At 36.9% G+C, this 18,680-nt stretch overlaps 1 protein-coding gene across 5 annotated transcripts in view; it reads left to right on the forward strand.

Annotated features, from left to right (window-relative positions):
- The first annotated feature begins 324 nt into the window (after window positions 1-324).
- LOC133533112 (P protein-like) overlaps window positions 325-18,680 on the forward strand; it is a 77,238-nt gene continuing 58,882 nt past the window's right edge. For 2 of the 5 annotated variants that reach the window (XM_061872069.1, XM_061872070.1), the window contains exon 1: window positions 10,544-10,908. Coding sequence is in view for 3 of the 5 variants with exons in the window: in XM_061872066.1 (XP_061728050.1) it covers window positions 2,219-2,661 (443 nt within the window). In the remaining 2 variants the exon portion in view is untranslated. Of the gene's footprint in view, window positions 608-2,205; window positions 2,662-10,543; window positions 10,909-10,937; window positions 11,216-18,680 lie in introns of those variants that run through there. The other 3 variants (XM_061872066.1, XM_061872067.1, XM_061872068.1) reach the window with 3 other exon arrangements.

The raw sequence follows: 18,680 nt of genomic DNA on the forward strand, positions 1-18,680 counted from the left end.
AAATGTTTGAAATATGTTTTTTTGTTCCAATAATAACGTTTTTGTATGATTTTTTACAGTTAGAATTCTCCTCGCGTTGGTGTGGTAAAAAATGTTGTGTTTCACTCGCTGGTAAAAGTTTAACCCTTAAAACCCTTAGCACAAAGCTTAAAATTCGACTTTTCGAACCTCTACGCGCCTGGTTCAATATTGGAATCTTTCGCTTGCTCGGGTATCTAATTATCTATATTGGCACGAGCGGTTAAACAACATTGGCCCTTGTAAAACAAATAACTATTTAGTTTTCGCTTCATCCAGTTAATGTTGCAAGAAATTGCATAGTTTGCACATTCGCGATATAGGTAGTCACGTAAAGACAATTTGAATAATGTTTTACTAACAATATTCTTTAGCGCATTGTTTCGGTGCGAGCGACTGGGCACGTATATTTTTTTTATTACATACGTTTCAATGGTCGCGCCGCGTTCTCACGCCTCGCGAAATTGTGAAAAAAAAAGGTTGTTTTCTGTGTTTTGCGTTATTAATAGTTTGTGATATTATTAAACAGTCCTTGTGAAAACATCTTTTTTGTATGTGTGTAGTGGTCTAAAATCGTAGAGCAGGAAAAGTAATCTTTTTGCATTTTTATCGATGATTTCAACTAAAACTTTGCTCAGGATTCTTAAGAGGGAAGAATAGCTTAACGATTCTAACCGAACGTATTTTAATGAAACGTAATTTTTGATGAAATTTCCTTTTCGGGAGAAAACGGTTTCCACTAAATCTTAAAACAAATTACTTTGATTTTGATGTTAATCAGTTCAGAATATGTTGAGGCGAGCCTATTTCGTGGTAAACAATTTCAATATGTTTTAGACTTTTTTTTGTAATATATCTACTTCTGTATGTAATTTAAGTTTTACCACGAAATAAATGATTTATGATATGATATGAAGTAATATATTCTAGGTTTATAGGTTTAACTTTTTTTAAATGATATATTTTTTATGAAACAAACGTATAAAACGTGATTAAAACTTGGTTGGTTTAAGCCGTTTGTTTTTTAAAAACTATGTATTTTTTAAGTGAAACCTTTAAACCTTAAATATATTATGCTGAAGCGATCGACATCAAAATCAAAGTGATTTGTTAAGATTTAGTTAGTGGAAACCGTTTTCTCCCGAAATGGAAATTTCATAGAAAAAGTACCGTTATTTAGGATCGCAAAGCTATTCTTCCCTCTTAAGCACATCACATTCACCGTTTTTTGTCAAATATTTCATACGTGTATTTTCAAAATAACTTATTTTTCTATGGAAATCGTACAAAAATAAGCCCTTTGTGAATGTAAGCCATATGTATAATACTAAAGTAGCGGGGTCAAAATTATATAAGACTATACATCGTGTTTTTATTTTATTCCATAACGTTAACGGTATGGGAAAATACGTTTATGGAAATTAAATTTTGATGACCAGTCTGGCCTAGTGGGTAGTGACTAGTGTGCTATGAAGCCGATGGTCCTGGGTTCGAATCCCGGTAAGGGCATTTATTTGTATGATGAATACCAGTGTAGGCCAAACGTTAATTAGAATTGAAAATATTGAAAATTAAACATTACTAATTGAACTGTAAACTGTAACCTTCCGTTACGGTTTACGGCTAACGTTTTGATTTTTGCCGCGCAATATACAATTTTTAAAATTTATTATTTTTTTATTTAATAAGCAAGCAGGCGGTAATGACAACTGATATGACCTGTATCCAGTATTCATAAAGATAGTTATCATGAAGGAGTAGTAGATATAATATGCTTGTCTGATTTATTTTTAAACTGGTTCACATTTTGTGCTGAAACCAAATCTTCTGGGAGTTTCTTCCAAGCCCTCACAACTCAATTGCTGAAAAATTCGCTTTCCCCTACCTTGTGTAGGCATGTAACACGAACAGGGAAATTTAAATACTTGTAATAAAAGATTACAAACAGACAAAGACATGCGGTCTTATTGTTTTATTCGTATTCAAATTTATATGAATCATTTGCTTCAGTCATTACGTCCTAGCTAATAATGTGTTAAGTGGTTAAGGAAAATGTATCATGAAGCTTCGTAAGCGTCAGTTGCCGCTCCGGTGGCGGATTGAGGAAAGGAAGCTAGTCAAACACGCAGAAATTCAATTAAGCATTGAACTATTCAGTTTATTGATTTATTTTAATAGTTTCAACAGGTAAACTTACACAATGATGGCCAACAGGGAGACTGGAATAGTAAATGAAGCATTGGAAATTCAAGAAGATGACAACATTAATATTAACTATAACAACAATATAGCTGATTGTGTGGATGAAAATAATGCTGAACTTGAGAATATAAGTGATAATAACGATAAACTAAATGATAAAATCCTTGATGATGAAGAAAAGTTACAAATTGAGGAAAACGTCAATAATAAACGGACCGTCAATGACGACAATTACAGCGCAGAAAGTAGTAATATAAATGCAGAAAATGTAAGAAGTTTTAATGATAATGGGAGTGATGAAAATTATTTTGAAATAGACGATGGTAATTTAAGAAAATTGAAGAAGTTTTCTGGTGTTTTTATAAGTTTACGTAAGAAAACTAAGAAAAAAGTGTGGAACAGACGATCGTTTCGAGAATACAATCTGGAAAACGAAAGCATGTGAGTGATTTTTAAGTTTTTTCACTTAAACAGTGTAATTTAATTTTTATTTTAAGAAACTGAAATCTATAGACAAAACATCGAATAATACTGACATTATACAGTTTATAATGAATTTATTTTTTATTCAATCGCTTGTTACATAAATAATCGTTAACCGTGAAGCGTGCGTTATGGATAATTTACATACTAAGTGGATTGTTTTTAAAGTGGTAATTTATTATGGTACTGGCAAATTAAACAACGAATAACAATACATATCAATTGTTAACTTCACATTTTTTTTAAGTATAGTATCATTTTATGATTTGATTTTAATATAAGGTACTTCTTTATTTATTAAACTAACAACAAGTAATATAAACAACAAACAATAAAAGTATTATGCCTTAAAGTAAAAATTTACAAACCAAAATAAAATATTTTTTTACTAAATATTTTCCAGCTGTGTTCAATAATTCAAGGTAGTTTCAACCGACTTCAAGATTTCGAAAGAGGAGGTTATCAATTTGGTTGTATGTTTTTTTTTAATGTTTGTTACTCCATAACTCCGTCATTTCTGAACCGATTTTGAAAATTATTTTTTTGTAAGTATGTATATATATATACAGATTGGTCCCGTTTTTGTCAAAACTCAGTTCTGATGATGGGATCCATGAGGAATCGAGGGAACTCTTCAAATTTGAAAGGCATACATATAGTGATTTTTGTATTTTCTGTAACAAATCAACCATTAACATTTAAAAAAGTGACATTTGATGAAGTGGAACTGCTGATCATGATCAGAATGGAACTCTTCAACGACGCATAGTACACGTTTGGCGATTTCTCCTCTTCGCTGTGTTTGTTAAGTAAATTAAATTTTCAAGGCAAATTTTTGTCAGGTTCGAGTCCTGACGATGGGGTCCATGAGGAATCGAGTGAACTCTTCAAATATGAAAGGCATACATATAGTGATTTTTGTATTTTCTTGAACAAATCAAGCATTTACATTTTAAAAAGTGACATTTGATGAAGTGGAACTGCTGATGATGATCAGAATGGTACTCTTCAACGACGCATAGTACACGTTACCAGTCAACCATAGGGCAAATCTGAAATGTGTCAAGGTGGGTGCAGTGGCAAAAAAAACATGTTACCTCCTTTTCTACATAATTAGGCGAGTCACCGTCTGCCAGAAATTAAAGTGTAAACCATTTTACTAAACAGGCGACCGGTTTTATATCCCATAGCCCAGCATTTAGTCAATCGCTTTCACCCAGGGATTTAAGATTCCATCAACTCTCAATAGTCCTTACACCCTGGCGGGTGCTGCCTCTGCGTGCGTCCCATGACACGGGCAAGGGCAGCATCCGCCCATTACAATAAATTAAAGTGTCAAAAGGGCTTCTACGTGTTGGATCCGCGCACGCCTCCCAAATGTCCGGTAAAGATATAGGTAGATGTAGAAACAGGCGGGCTGTCGATCGCTCCTTGCTTGCATTCAGCCTGCTCAGCCTACTTACCGGCAGGAACACAACACTATGAGTAGGGTCTAGTGTTATTTGGCTGCGGTTTTCTGTAAGGTTGAGGTCTGAGGAGTACCTCCAAAAAAGAGGAAGTATCTCCAGTTGTGCTCTGCTCTAGATCTGGAATTACATCCACTGGCTGTGCCCTACCACACAAAGCGAGATGACATTCACAATGCCCTTACCTCTCTTTTGGACGTAGTTTAAGGACGTACCCGGGTCCGAAACTGTGATGGTATTGGGATTATTAAATATACCATGCTTTAAGCTTTAGATGATGAAGTTAGAAATTAGATGTAATTAAGAATTGTATTACTTTCTTAGGCAAACCAAAAATTTGAATCTTTCTATCCTTTTTCCATTTTGTTGTTTATTTTAACTTTATTACTGGTTATGTATTAATCATATGTGCTCCTCCCCTCGATCGACATCAACTTCTCCATATTCTACTAATATGCTACTATTGGACAGTTTTGCTCCTTAGTGTAGGTATCAATGCTCAAGGATATATGCACCGTATGTGTTTGTTTGTTAGTAAACGTCATTCTTCGCATATCTATTTGTAATTAAACCGTTTACGATCTATAAACGTTTTTATGATAAGTAGCTACTTATAATAGAAACTACGATCGATTTATGATGTTGTTTTATTGTACAGACACGTCTGATAATATTTGTACGAAATATGTGCCAAAAATATGTATACACTACCTTAATATACGGGCAATACAGTCGTGTATACATATTTTTGACACTTTTTTCGTATCAATATTTTCAGACGTGACCATACAAGAAACAATAACGCTACTGACTAGAGCTCAAATTAATCGGCCAAGTGCATGTCGGGTGATGCTCAGTGTAGTGTTCCGTAGTTACGCATCCGTCATAGTAGTTAGTTACCGGACATCACCCAAAGGTTTTGGCGCCATTGTTCGAAACGATGCCGCCATACCTTTGGCCTTTGATCTATTAGATGGCGCCACTTTTTAATATTTAACAAACTTAACACATATCAGTGCAAGGATAAGGATCGAAGAGAAAATGGCGTTCTAAAAGTTTTATTCATTAAAGTTTCTACCATCAAAAAATGGCAGTGACTTTACTGTGGCCACAAAGTTTTCTTTGACAATCCACCTCTATTTCAAATAATCTTTGGTTTGGGTCAAATCATCTGTGTCAAACAATCTCTCGCTTGATGCAGAGATCGATATTCGTACTGGCAAAGCAGCGACCATGTTCGGGAGGCTACGTTCAAGGGTGTGGTGTAACAAACACCTCACTGTTAGAACCAAGATGATAGTATACCAGACTTGCGTTCTAAGTATACTCTTGTACGGAGCAGAAACCTGGACGACGTATGCAAAACAGGAGCGATGGCTCAACACTTTTCACATGCGCTGTCTACGCAACATTTTAGGCATAACTTAGGCAGGACAAAGTGACAAATCAAAGGGTTCTTGGAAAAGCGCAGCTGCTCAGTCTTGCCGCTCTTCTCTAACAGAGACGCTTGCGGTGGCTGGGGCATGTGCACCGGATGGAACCCTCTGGAATACCTCAACGTGTCTTGCGTGGTGCAGTTGCGTATGCTAAAAGGAACGTTGGAAGGCCGATGCTGCGCTTTAAAGACTCTGTTAAGCGAGACATGTCAGCATTAGAAATGCACCAAACCCGTTGTCTAAACAACAATGCTTAAATCATCTGCAATAGACGCAAAGGCCTGTGATGATGTTCACATGAATGTATGCGGTCCCCATAGGCGTAGGCAGGTACATTAGGGGGCAGCTGCCCCATCCCCTCCCCAGGCCTCCGGCGATGTCCCCCTAGTTCGCTGGCTGGCTACGCCCTGACTCGCCACATCCTTTTAACATGAAATACTATTACTTATTATATGATTGCCGCAAACATTTTTCTAGTAAGTTTGCTCATAAGAAAATCGCAGGCTTTAGTCTTATTAAGTTACATAGTTACATTAAGTTGAAGACATCGACAGCAGGATAAAGAAGGCGAAGGCTGCGTTCGCTCAATTAAAGGCTGTTTGGGAGTCGAATGTGCTCACGCGACGAGTTAAACTTTCCCTCTTCGAATCCACTGTGAAATCTGTGTTGCTTTTTGGCTGCGAAACGTGGAGAGTGACTAAAGGCCTAACTAATAAACTTCAGGTCTTCGTCAACAAGTCCCTCAGGTCGATCCTTCGCGTTTTCTGGCCAAAAACCATTCGAAATGAAGACCTATGGAGTATATGCCGGCAAACACCCATTGACGAAGAAATTGCGACACGGAAATGGAGATGGATAGGACATACTATTCGAAGAGGGGAAACGAATAATGCTACCATAGCTTTCGCGTGGAAACCGCCGGACGGAAGCCGTGGCTCCGGGCGTCCTGTACACTCTTGGCAACGGTCCGTCCAAAGAGAGTTACGAGCGGTCGGGTTGAGCTGGAGCGAGGCCAGAGGACGAGCTGAAGATAGGAAGGAGTGGCGCGAGCTTGTGAAGACCCTTTGCACCTCTGGGGTGCTTTAGGACAACAACAAGTTACATAAAATTCTGCACCTAATTTAAGAGTTCGCAGCAAGCTCGGCCGAATTTCACCTTCTCATATAAACGGGGGTTCGTTTTCATTTTAAAACTACGTTTTGGGTTGAAATGAAACGTTGCACATGCAATGAGGATGCCTGTATTAATTTTATATAGCTTTCAGTGGCGGCGCGTCACAAACATTCGTAGGGAACCCGGAGCTAATTTTGCTTTCCTTTTCTCCATGGACCGATCGTGAAAGTACTCAACGGGCTGAAGTTTAGACAAGCCGGTGGGAATCGAGTTCTTTGAACGATCCGCCACTGATAGCTTTTAAGCTAAGCATAAGAATAAGAAACCATTTAATGCCACACAATAAAAAAACAGATAGGTCACAGAATACAATGTTTAACTTAAAAAATTGGCATGCGCGGCAACAGGAAGGGGCTCAGCATACGCTGCGTCAGCCATTGCATTACAAATTGACTGCGCAGCGCTAATTTGCAGTCCGTCTCCTTCACTGAACCACATTGATATGACATGCGGGTTAATGGATTAGCTAATAACTAGTTTATTAATTAGTTTTCCTACTCCTCTACTGTTATCTGTCATTTATGCATTCATTAACACGAATATAAGAACATACATAAAAGGTTTCAAGAAAAGTCTATATTGTCTATTCCTCATAAAAGCTCTTGTGCTTTTAATCGCTATAACGTTACTGCGATTAATGGCTACCAACCTAACAAAACCAAAACGAATACAGTTTTAAACTAAGTGCATTGCTGCCAACTTACAAAATATTCATTTGGTTGCATAGTAAAAATAATTACTTCATAAGTCAGAAACACGCATGTGACACCCGTAATATAGCAACACCCATAGACTACGAAGACCGCTTAGCGTTGCTTGTTAGTCTCCGTAGGCTACGGTGGCCAAAATTGAGAAAAAACTGTCCAAAAATTTAATTTAGCAAGTAGCAAGTACCAGGGCCTCATGAGTTACGAGAAGGTGTCGCTGACCGGCCGGCCGCGGCCCGGGGCGGGCCGGGCGCGTAACAAGGTATGCTCGCGCGTCTTGGCTATATTCTTTTGCTTTATTTACCTAAATTAAGATTTATTTTTGTTGACTCGTAGGAAAAATATTGTATGCAACGTTGTATAAGTAGGTCAAAAAATGCTCGTGGCGTATTCGACTCACGCCACTCGCCTTTTTTGACCCTTCTTATACAACTGTTGCATACAATACTATTAATGTAACCTTCAGATACCACTGTTTTTCATACAAAACTTATTTTTGTTCGATTTCGTTTGTTTTATAAGCTAAAGGTGCGACCAGACCGCAGCTTAAAAAACGGTCACGATACGGAATCGCAGTGACGCCTCGTATGCGTACCGTTTTTGACGCATGTTCCGCACACCGCTGCTTAAAATACGCAAAAGCACCGTAAATTGATCTGCGTAAAAATCGCAAAAAATATTACACGGAGATCTTATGGCAGACACCACACCGGTGACGTAAAAGACGCAACTGTTTTGCGAACAAAAAAGATTCGCGTGAAGCACGTCACTGCGATTCCGTACCGTCACCGTTTTTTAAGCAGCGGGGCAGCGGTGTGGGGAGCATGCGTCAAAAACGGTGCGCATACGACGCGTCACTGCGATTCCGTATCGTGACCGTTTTTTAAGCTGCGGTCTGGTCGCACCTTAAAAGCCGATATTTAGGTATTTAAGAAATTTAACACATATCTATGAAAGAATAAGGGTGAAAGTCAAATGGCGTTCTAAAAGTTTTAATTATGTGCCGAAAGATGGCAGTAAATGTACGTCGCTGCAAAGTTTTCTTTGACAATCTTACACCTCTATTTCGAATTTTCTTTGCCCTACACTGAGCATGGCCCAACATGCTCTTGGCCGATTTTTATACTGACAAAATGGTTTGCCAGACTATCTATACTTAATGTCTCTTAGTGCAACAATTTTGTGTTTAAAGTCCTTACTCTTGACAATGAACTGTAGAAATCGTTATCTATTATTGATTTATGGATTATGTTTGTTTATTCATCGCATTTGACCTACTTAAAACAGTAATGAGTCTTAAGGCCAGATCACACCGGGTGCGTGTGCGTAGACGTGCATGTGCGCGTGCGTTAAAATGTTGGAGCCCACGCACACGTCACGCAAGCGGTGTGCCGTCTGTCATAAGGATCTGTAGATTACAACGCGCACGTGAATGTCTACGCACACGCATCCGGTGTGCACAGCACAGGCCTTTGCTTGTGACTAGTAAATCCTGATAAGGGTATGTATTCGTGTGATGAGCACGAATATTTGTTCAAAGACACCGGTATTCTAACTCCATTTCGTAGATAATCAATAATTTATTTTTATCTTATAAGGCCCTCACGAGCGTATACACTTGCCTTAGTTGTTTACATATATATTAGTGTTACGCTATATCTTCTACCTCGCGTTGTCCCGTCATTTTGCCACGGCTCATGGGAGCCTGGGGACTAGTTTTTACGAAAGCGACTGCCATCTGACCTTCCAACCCAGATGGTAAACTAGGCCTTGTTGGGATTAGTCCGGTTTCCTCACGATGTTTTCCTTCACCGAAAAGCGACTGGTAAATATCAAATGATATTTCGTACATAAGTTCCAAAAAACTCATTGGTATGTATGAGCCGGGGTTTGAACCCGCGACCTCCGGATTGCAGGTCGCACGCCCTTACCGCTAGGCCACCAGCGTTTCTTAAAACTACATGCAACATTTAATTTCTTTTTATAAAAAAATATATACATATATGAAAATTGACAATAAATAATAAATAAATAAATAAAAATTGTTTATTTCGGACCATAATCCATAGAAATTGGTCAGTAGCTTCTTAAAAATCTATGTTAGTCTTATGAATAAATATATATCTACAGGAAACTTAACCTAGTAGGTATTGGGTCTTACCTTATTTGTCCCTCCCAATAATCACATTAACCCAGTATGCCATTTAGTTTCCTGTTAACAGAATTCAATAAAGACACGTGTATTGTATACGTATGTGTTTGTCGTGGAGTCTTAACACACATAATAATATAAAACAATCATAATTAATCCCTCTGATAAGAGTTATCTAGGTATGTTTAAGATATAGAATACACAGACAACGGATTATGAAGCGTTTACGAAGAATTCAAGGTACCTAAACATATATGTACAGGTTGCAGCCGTCTGGTTAAGTTAGTCGCCTAGACCGATAGAAAATCACTGAACATTTAACAACTTGGCGTAGTGAAAATCAGCTCTTAGAAAACGAGCAAACTTGGCCCGAACGAACCAGTGTTCGAGCCAAGTGATTTAAATGTAACTTAAACAACTTAAAGAAATGAAATAACATAATATAAAATAAATAATAAATAAATGTGCAATATAGGGAGCGTGCATTAACTATAGGAGGCAGCACAGGAGATGTCAGATTTTTGGCGCGAGGCGTAAATGTGATGTTTTTTGTTCCGATGTAGCCCACAAGATGGCAGAACCTACTATGCACAAGAAAACACTTGACGTGTAAATGTGCCTGTTTATGGTTCCGATTCAGACCACAAGATGGCAGACCCTCCAACGCGCACGGTCCCTATAAAACTAACCTAACATCAAATTAATCAATATCCTAATTAACAATATGACTACTTGTCTAGTTATTGTTTAGTTAGTATTATATGATCTGTGCTTCCGTATATTATTTGTGCCTAATATGCATAAATCATTGCCAGGTCTAAAATATATTTATATTAAAGTACATATTTCTATGCACTTACTGTAAATATCATGTGCATAATATGCATAAATGGCTGCCCGATCTAAATATACTTACATTATGTACCTATTTCTATGCACTTAGTGCAAATAACATTTGCATAATCACTAACGTTCACTTCAAATATTTATTTTTCGTCATAGGAAGTAAATCGCTGCACTTTTTCATCCCGCGACCTCTCCAATCATGAAACTGCGTAACGAAACGCATATTTCCCATACAAACATAATAAAACATACGACGTTTGTGTTTTAACGTATAAACAGTCATTTTATGTTACACTTGATAACGCCAATGCCGATAAAAATCACAATAAAAACAAGCAGTAACCATCCGCGCGCCGACGCGATCGCACGCGTTTTAAAAAGAAAAATTAAAAATAAAACTTGTCTGTGACCGTTTCGCGCCAAAAGTAAAAAAAAAGAACAGTGTTATGAGTTCTTAGGTTATTCATTACTTAATGTTAATGTTGGCGGTTGCTAGATAATCGGATTAGGAGTGTGTATTGGAAATGTTAGCTTATAATCTGTGTATTATGAGTGTTTAATTTACTCTTTAGAGGTAATGGAATGTCCCCAAATCTGTTTTAGATAGTGTTTGTGTTATTATGAGGAAATGTATGTTCTCATTAAATATAAATCTGTACATTAATACATATCACGATTGTCATGAACGATGAATGAAGTAGGTGATATGTTATCTTTGTTGGTTACGAATATGTAAGTATTTAATCAATATATGTAAGTGTTATTACACGTATGAGCTCCCTTCCGAGGTTTTCCCGAGGGTCTACAGTATGGGGTTGTTTAAAAAAGGAGTGTACAGGTTTTTAAAGGGTCGGCAACGCGCATGTAACATCTCTGAAGTTGCAGGCGTCCATAGGCTGCGGTGACTGCTTACCATCAGGCGGGCCGTATGCTTATTTGCCACCGTCGTGGTATATAAAAAAACGTAGGCGATGCGATCCGAAAATCCTAAATTTCGACCTAAGGCTGTAATCTCTTTTTTATCACACTTGCTAGGCGAGGCAGTCCGTAAATCCTAAATTTCGATGTAGGTACGTACGAAATTTGGCATAAGTTTTATTTGTTTCCCTTTCTTTTACCGTAAATCCTTTTAGAAATTTAAGCTAAATACGGAACCCTACACTGAGCATGGCCCGACGTGCCCTTTGCCGATTTTTCTTGTAATCTAGGTCTGGGGGTACGGTAGTGCCCCCGCCAAGACGAGTCAAGCGAAGCGCAAAGGCACTACCTACCTTTTTTACAAGCATTTCGTCGTTTTTTTGAACCCTCAAAACTTGGGTTTGGATTATCCTAGATAAACAAGATTCTCGGAATATGATGTCAATAGTAGACTTATTAAACATAAAAAGTTTCGATTGCATAGCTCTTATACTTTAGATTTTATTGATATCTAAATAAACTCGATTTCGTCACTGACTCACTCACTCACTGATGATCATCAAAATTCTATGGTTGCTCCTGAAGTGATAGAAAGCTGAAATTTGGTACATAAGCTACTTTTAGTACATAAACAACAATAAAAATCTAAAACTTGGAACTTTACCCTAAACTAAACTAGGGGATATAAATTTGTATGATAGTTCCGCAAACTTTGATGCTAGAGTTCTGAAAATTGATATATGGACTTCTTGTTATAAATAATAGAATATATATATTAGGATTTTTAGTAAATCACCCTCCACCCTTTAAATTAGGGGATGGAAGATTGTCATAAGCAACTTACAAACAGAAATCCCACCAAAAACATTTTCATGCAAAATGTTGCCAAGGCGAAACAATAAGGCTCGCACTGTCAAAAAGTTATCAGATCTCATGTAGAGCCAAGCTTCTAACTCTACAAGCCCTAACTTCACAAACTCTACACTTATTTTGTATATCTCATATATATAATTATGGCCCATTTGTGCCCAAAAATCTCCTGCGACCGCGAAGTCATAAGCTTTTGGCCGTCCCAAATACACGCACTGTAGCACATAAAAACTCGCCTGCTGTGCGGGCTCTAAGGCTGCTGAACTCCCTTCTGTCATGGGCACCAGATTGTGATATGTTTGCAAGTCGATGGACGGCTGTGTATCAGATGTGTCTGCGGTATTGCGAGGTGATGGACGAAAGTTGATTGTGATCTGTTTTTCCTAGTATGTAATCCTATTATATAATCTGAATTGTACAGTGCTTTGGTCTCGACTGTAATGCTGTATATTATTATGTTACAAAATAAAAAAATGACGGTACGATAAAAAAATGTCCCAAAAATTATTATGGAAATAGTAGTTTCCTTTCCACTACGTTACGCTCATACAAGTGAAACAAAAATCACACTAAATCGTGACGTAAGTGACGTAATGGAACGGTAATTTTTTTTTTAATGATAGGATGGAGTAGTCTTTTGTTTGTTGTTATGTATAATACTTTTAAAGCCTGACCAGTAATATATGATCACGCGCCATATTGCGGAATTTCATTGGAACTAAATTTTTCATACTAAACTGAGCTGTCACCCTATACATGAGAATAACAGCGCCCTCTTGACAATGATTATATAATTCTGGTCGGGATTAAAATTAAAATTAGGCGATGCGTAATAAACGTCGTTTTGGACGTAACGCGATATTAGGTAAGGTTAGAATGAGCTCAAGAAAGTCCAGATCTCTAAGAATCACATTCAATATTTATTTTAGAAAAAACCCGTACTATGTATAATATTTTAATTATTGTATAATTAATAATTGGCCAGGGCAAATTTCGTATAATAATATGTATGAGGTATACATTATTACAATGTTACATTCAATGTTAATGTTTGCTTATAGTTATTATTTTTTGATAGTTACCTCCTCTTATAAAAAAAAAATATATATTAATTTATTTAGACAACGATATATATAATATATAAATATTTATAAATACTTAAATACATAGAAAACACCCATGACTCAGGAACAAATATCCATGCTCATCACACGTATAAATACCAGGATTTGAACCCGGAACCATCTGCTTCGTAAGCAGGGTCACTACCCACTAGGCCAAACAAGTCGTCGAAATGGATAGAGTATGAATGAATGAATTTATGTATGAATGAATGAATGAAAGTTTATTCACAAGAACATATGGAACAATAGAAATATACATTATTGCTCCTTGATATGCTCGACCTTAGGGCATGTGATCATTATTTGTATTGACACAGTTCATGCATGTCAAAGTAAAATACGTTACATAAATGTCCTGTTTACTAAAATATTATCAAATACAAACATTAAATATTAACCCCTTTATTCATAAACGTCTACTAAAGTTACGATGCCGCTAATCATCGTTTGTCTTTTTCCATCATACCAATACGTCGGAAAGGGACAAACGATGATTAGCAGCATCTTAACTTTAGTAGACGTTTATGAATTAGGGGGATAAATTATTAAATACAGACGTCATATTTTAAGTCTCAATCTGCAGTCAGTTAGTCATTCAAATTCATCAAACTATTAGCTAATAACTAGTTAAATCCAATTTACTTATTTATGTCAAAATGAAGTAATAATTACAATTCATAATGTCAAAATGAACCAGTAATTAGAATTTATAATGTCAACAGTTAAAGTAGTAATAGGAAAACTCTTTATTGTACAAAAATGAAAACAAAACAGAAAATAAAACACTCACCTTAAGGGATCTCTTTCAGTTAACCTTTGAGCAATTGAGGGAGAATTGGAGACGGTAGACATCCGTACTGTACAAAGTGGCGAAAAAAAAAGAAAAGGTATTTATTTTACTTATAACCTTTTTTATTTTTCATTTGGTTCTAATTGGACTCAGATACATAAAAATATGTCTCTGGTAGTATTTTTACAGCATCAGACGTGCATTGACATCTCGTCCATCCAAGCGTCGCGAGTCTAAATATAGATCCAGATTCACGGCGGCTTTAGCCTAGATCTAGCTACTGTCAAGGAATTTGATTTCCAAGGCCCCAACGTTATCTGTTCTTAATACAATATTGAATACTCAAGCCGTAGCCATTTTAGTGGTTACACTGCTGTGTATGTGTGCGTAAAAATGTGTGTGTGTGTGGGTTTTTAGAGATGTGGATGGATGATTTTAATCATGTTATAATCGATATCATTAATTGAAGCTTCGATATCTTCGCTATAAATAAAGACCATAGATATGCTAATAGGTAATAAATATTTTATAGTATAATACAATAACTAAATTCTTGAGGAAAACATATTTTATTTATTTATGTATTGTAATTAAAAATCTGAATTTTCCCTTCGTTTCGACCTGTGTTGTCGTCACGATAAAATCGTGATTTGATAAACATGATAAAAAATAAAAGCGTTTTTGTCCGTTTTAGGTATATGTAGTCACTTTTTTCAAGTAAAATTTAAATTGTAAAAAATATCGATTGTTTATCGATATGACTTTATCGACATGGCCACAGCAACCTTTTTTTTTTATACTACGTCGGTGGCAAACAAGCATACGGCCTGCCGGATGGTAAGCAGTCTCCGTAGCCTATGTACACCAGCAACTCCAGAGGCGTTACATGCGCGTTGCCGACCCTAACCCCACCCCCCTCGTTGAGCTCTGGCAACCTTACTCACCGGCAGGAACACAACACTATGAGTAGGGTCAAGTGTCAACCTGGTAACACAATGTTAATTGTACATATATCCGGCCCGGGGAACCCTGATCCCTATGACAGTTCATTTTTGTATGGAGTAACTGTCAATGTCACTGACGACCGGTCTGGCCTAGTGGGTAGTGACCCTGCCTACGACGCCGATGGTCCCGGGTTCAAATCCTGGTAAGGGCATTTATTCGTGTGATGAGCATGGATATTTGTTCCTGAGTCATGGGTGTTTTCTATGTATTTAAGTGTTTATAAATATTTATATATTATATATATCGTTGTCAAAGTACCCTCAACACAAGCCTTATTGAGCTTACTGTGGGACTTAGTCAATTTGTGTAATAATGTCCATTAATATTTATTTATTTATTTATGTCAAAGGTTTTTCGACTTTTTTTGGTTCTTAAACACTTTTTTATTTAGAAATATAACAATTAGGTAATAAAAATACGACGGATTATGTTAGATTTTTTTTTACATAATTATATTATACTGTTTTTACGCAGTGCAAATTCTTATCTATGGATATCTATTGTTGGTAACCTTATTAGGTATTTAAATATTTTGCTTGTGCGAAGTTAGACTGCAACGGTAAAGTTAGGTCTCTTATTTTCAATGAATTGCAACGTTGATAATAGACAACAAATCCGTCTGAAAATATCGGTACGAAAATGTGCCAAAAATATGTAAACACTACCTTAGTATATGGGCAATTAAAGTCGTGTATACATATTTTTATTATTATAAGTTATAAGCATTAAAAAATTTGTATGAAACCTGTTTTTCGCTCCTAATTTTTACTATAACCAAAAAAATCGAAAAAAGTCAAACGTACGGGCATAGCTATGGTTAAAATACATCCAATTGTGTAAAAATATTTTTCATAATGTCAATATCCAGAGAGAAAAATGGGGACTACGTTTGTATGGAGAAGCGGTCGTCCCCTTTCCTCTTAAGTGATTAGGTTACACAATAATCACTGTATCGATAAACAAATCGCACCATTAAGCCCATTAATGATAATTATCTTATCTTGAGATAATAGCGCGCATGTGATTTAGATTTAACGACCAGACAAGATAATTATCACTTAGCTCTTGTGCTTAGACTGTTTAGCTAGCTATGTTACCTTGGTAATTCATTATAATATCCCCTAGCCACCATTGAAATATATCTAAGGACGGGCCTTAAGGGCAATAAGAATGGGGCCAGTTCAGCGGTGTCACGCACACGAATTCTAGCCAATCGTGCAGTCTAACGGCCCGATTCGAAGAATAAGATATGATAACGATAAGTTATCATTTAGATATCGTTTATATTATGGAAGGTAGTAGTAGGAACAAAAAAAAGTGTCCGACAAAAAACCATAAATAGGTGGCGCTACAATACCTAGAATACTTGAGAAAAAAATCTAATCATAGCCAGCGCACTTCACTCCGTCAACAACGCAGGGGTTCTTAGCTACTCTAGCACACAGCAGGCACAGGCTTTGGAACTATTATTTATAGCTGATAGCTGGACACTTTTGCAACAATTCTGCCTAAGGAGTTTCTGTTCCTTGCCTCTACCTTCCATAGTTTATATGTCGTATAATTGACAGAAGCAGCTCGATCAGGCAACCAATGTCACTTTGACGTTAGAAATATCGTAGATAGATCTTATTGGGATCACAGCGGAATCGAAATAAACGTCAATTTTGACATGTCGTTTAGTGATCGATCTTTTAAAGATATTTCCAAGATCTTAAACGTGTCTTAATCATTCTTCGAATCGGGCCGTATTACCACAACGCGATTGGTTGATGATTTCACATCACGCGCGCGATTGGTCGCAACTAGTTGCGTTAGACTGCACGATTGGCTCAAATTCATGAGTGACACCGCTGAACTAGCACCGTTCTTAGTGCCCGTAAGGCCCGTCCTTATATATATGTCAATGCTAGCCGCCCACGAACTGAATCTTGCCGTCTTGCAATGTTATTATTTGTGCATATCTATGCTTATAACACAAATAAATGCCCTTACCGGGATTTGAACCCAGGACCATCGGCTTCATAGGCAGGGTCACTACCCACTAGGCCAGACCGGTCGTCAAATAGATGATATTCTTCTAAATCACTCATGCTGTGGCCTTAGTTGCAACTTTGTACTTTGTAGTGATAAAGTGGTTTCTAGGTTTCTACTGATGACTTGAAAGATAAATGTTATAATTATACTGCGGTGTCGTTACGCAGAAAATACATTTCACAGATTTTTAGGGTTCCGTACCCAAAGGGTCCCTATTACTAAGACTCCGCTGCCCGTCCGTCTGTCTGTCTGTCTGTCACCAGGAACCAGGGCTGCCAGATCGTATAATTCGATACGAATTTCGTTTAATCGGTCTCATTATCGTATCTATAATGTATAGGTAGTCGTCGTTCGGTATAAGTGGATACTAAAAACACGACTGGTTATTTCGCATATCTATTTCAGCACGTGATTAAGAGGCTGTTAACACCCAATGTCCTTGAAATTGATGTTACTTAAACAGTTTTTAAGAAAGACTATTTGTTTTAGTCAAGTAAGAAAAATATATGTTCATATTAATTATATTTCAAAGACCGTGGTTGTACTCGATAAACGATTGAACGAAATCGGCTCGATAGAAAATAATTGCTAAGATTGGTCTTAAAATCACAATTAAACGGTTTTATGTCTTTATTGTTTTGACTTATGGGTCTGCAATTAAAATCACAATTTCAAAACATTTATATCTAAACCGTGGTCGAGTTAAATATTACACTAATAATCCACTTTTTTTTATTTAAATATTTTTCTTATTATTCCCTTGCCCAGGCCCGGTAACATGCGACAGTGCTATCTCATTTACTCCGATACAAATAGACAGCATCTTAACAGAGACGGATTGCCAACTTGATAATACGATACGGTGACGGTTTGAGTGGTTTTTTTCTTTAGACTCGCCTTTGATCGGTTTGGTGTTCTATATGATGGGTGTTTGTTAATATGTGAGACGTGTTTTACTTTATTGTGATGTGTTTCGGCGCTACTTATTAAGAGATTTCAGTACCCCTAGTGTAAATTCAGTCGATAGCGAAACGTGACGTACGCGTTTGCGTTAAGTCTCATTTTGTATGGGTTTTTAAACAGCGCGCCAAGCGGGACGTTTTGGAAAGTCAAAAATCTCATACAAAATGACACTTAACGCAAACGCGTACGTTACGTTTCGCTGTCGAAAATATTTACACTAGGGGTACAGTTACTACTTACTAAATACAAGTCGGTTTTTGAAGTAAGCATTAGGAAAAGTCGGGTATAATCGTTTTCGTATAAAACAATCGAATTTCGTATATTTTTGACGTTGAACTGTACAATCAAGATTTATGTAGACTGTTCAGTATGGTGATGGTGGGCATCCGAAAACGAAAATAATGAGCTGTTTAGGTTTTAAATGTTCTAGTGTAAGAACACTTCTCGATGTGTACTATTGAGCGGCATCGTCTTTTAGACTAAGCTCGTTAAA

This window comes from Cydia pomonella, chromosome 28 (assembly GCF_033807575.1).
Source record: "Cydia pomonella isolate Wapato2018A chromosome 28, ilCydPomo1, whole genome shotgun sequence".
In the NCBI taxonomy this organism is placed as follows: Eukaryota; Metazoa; Arthropoda; class Insecta; order Lepidoptera; family Tortricidae; genus Cydia; species Cydia pomonella.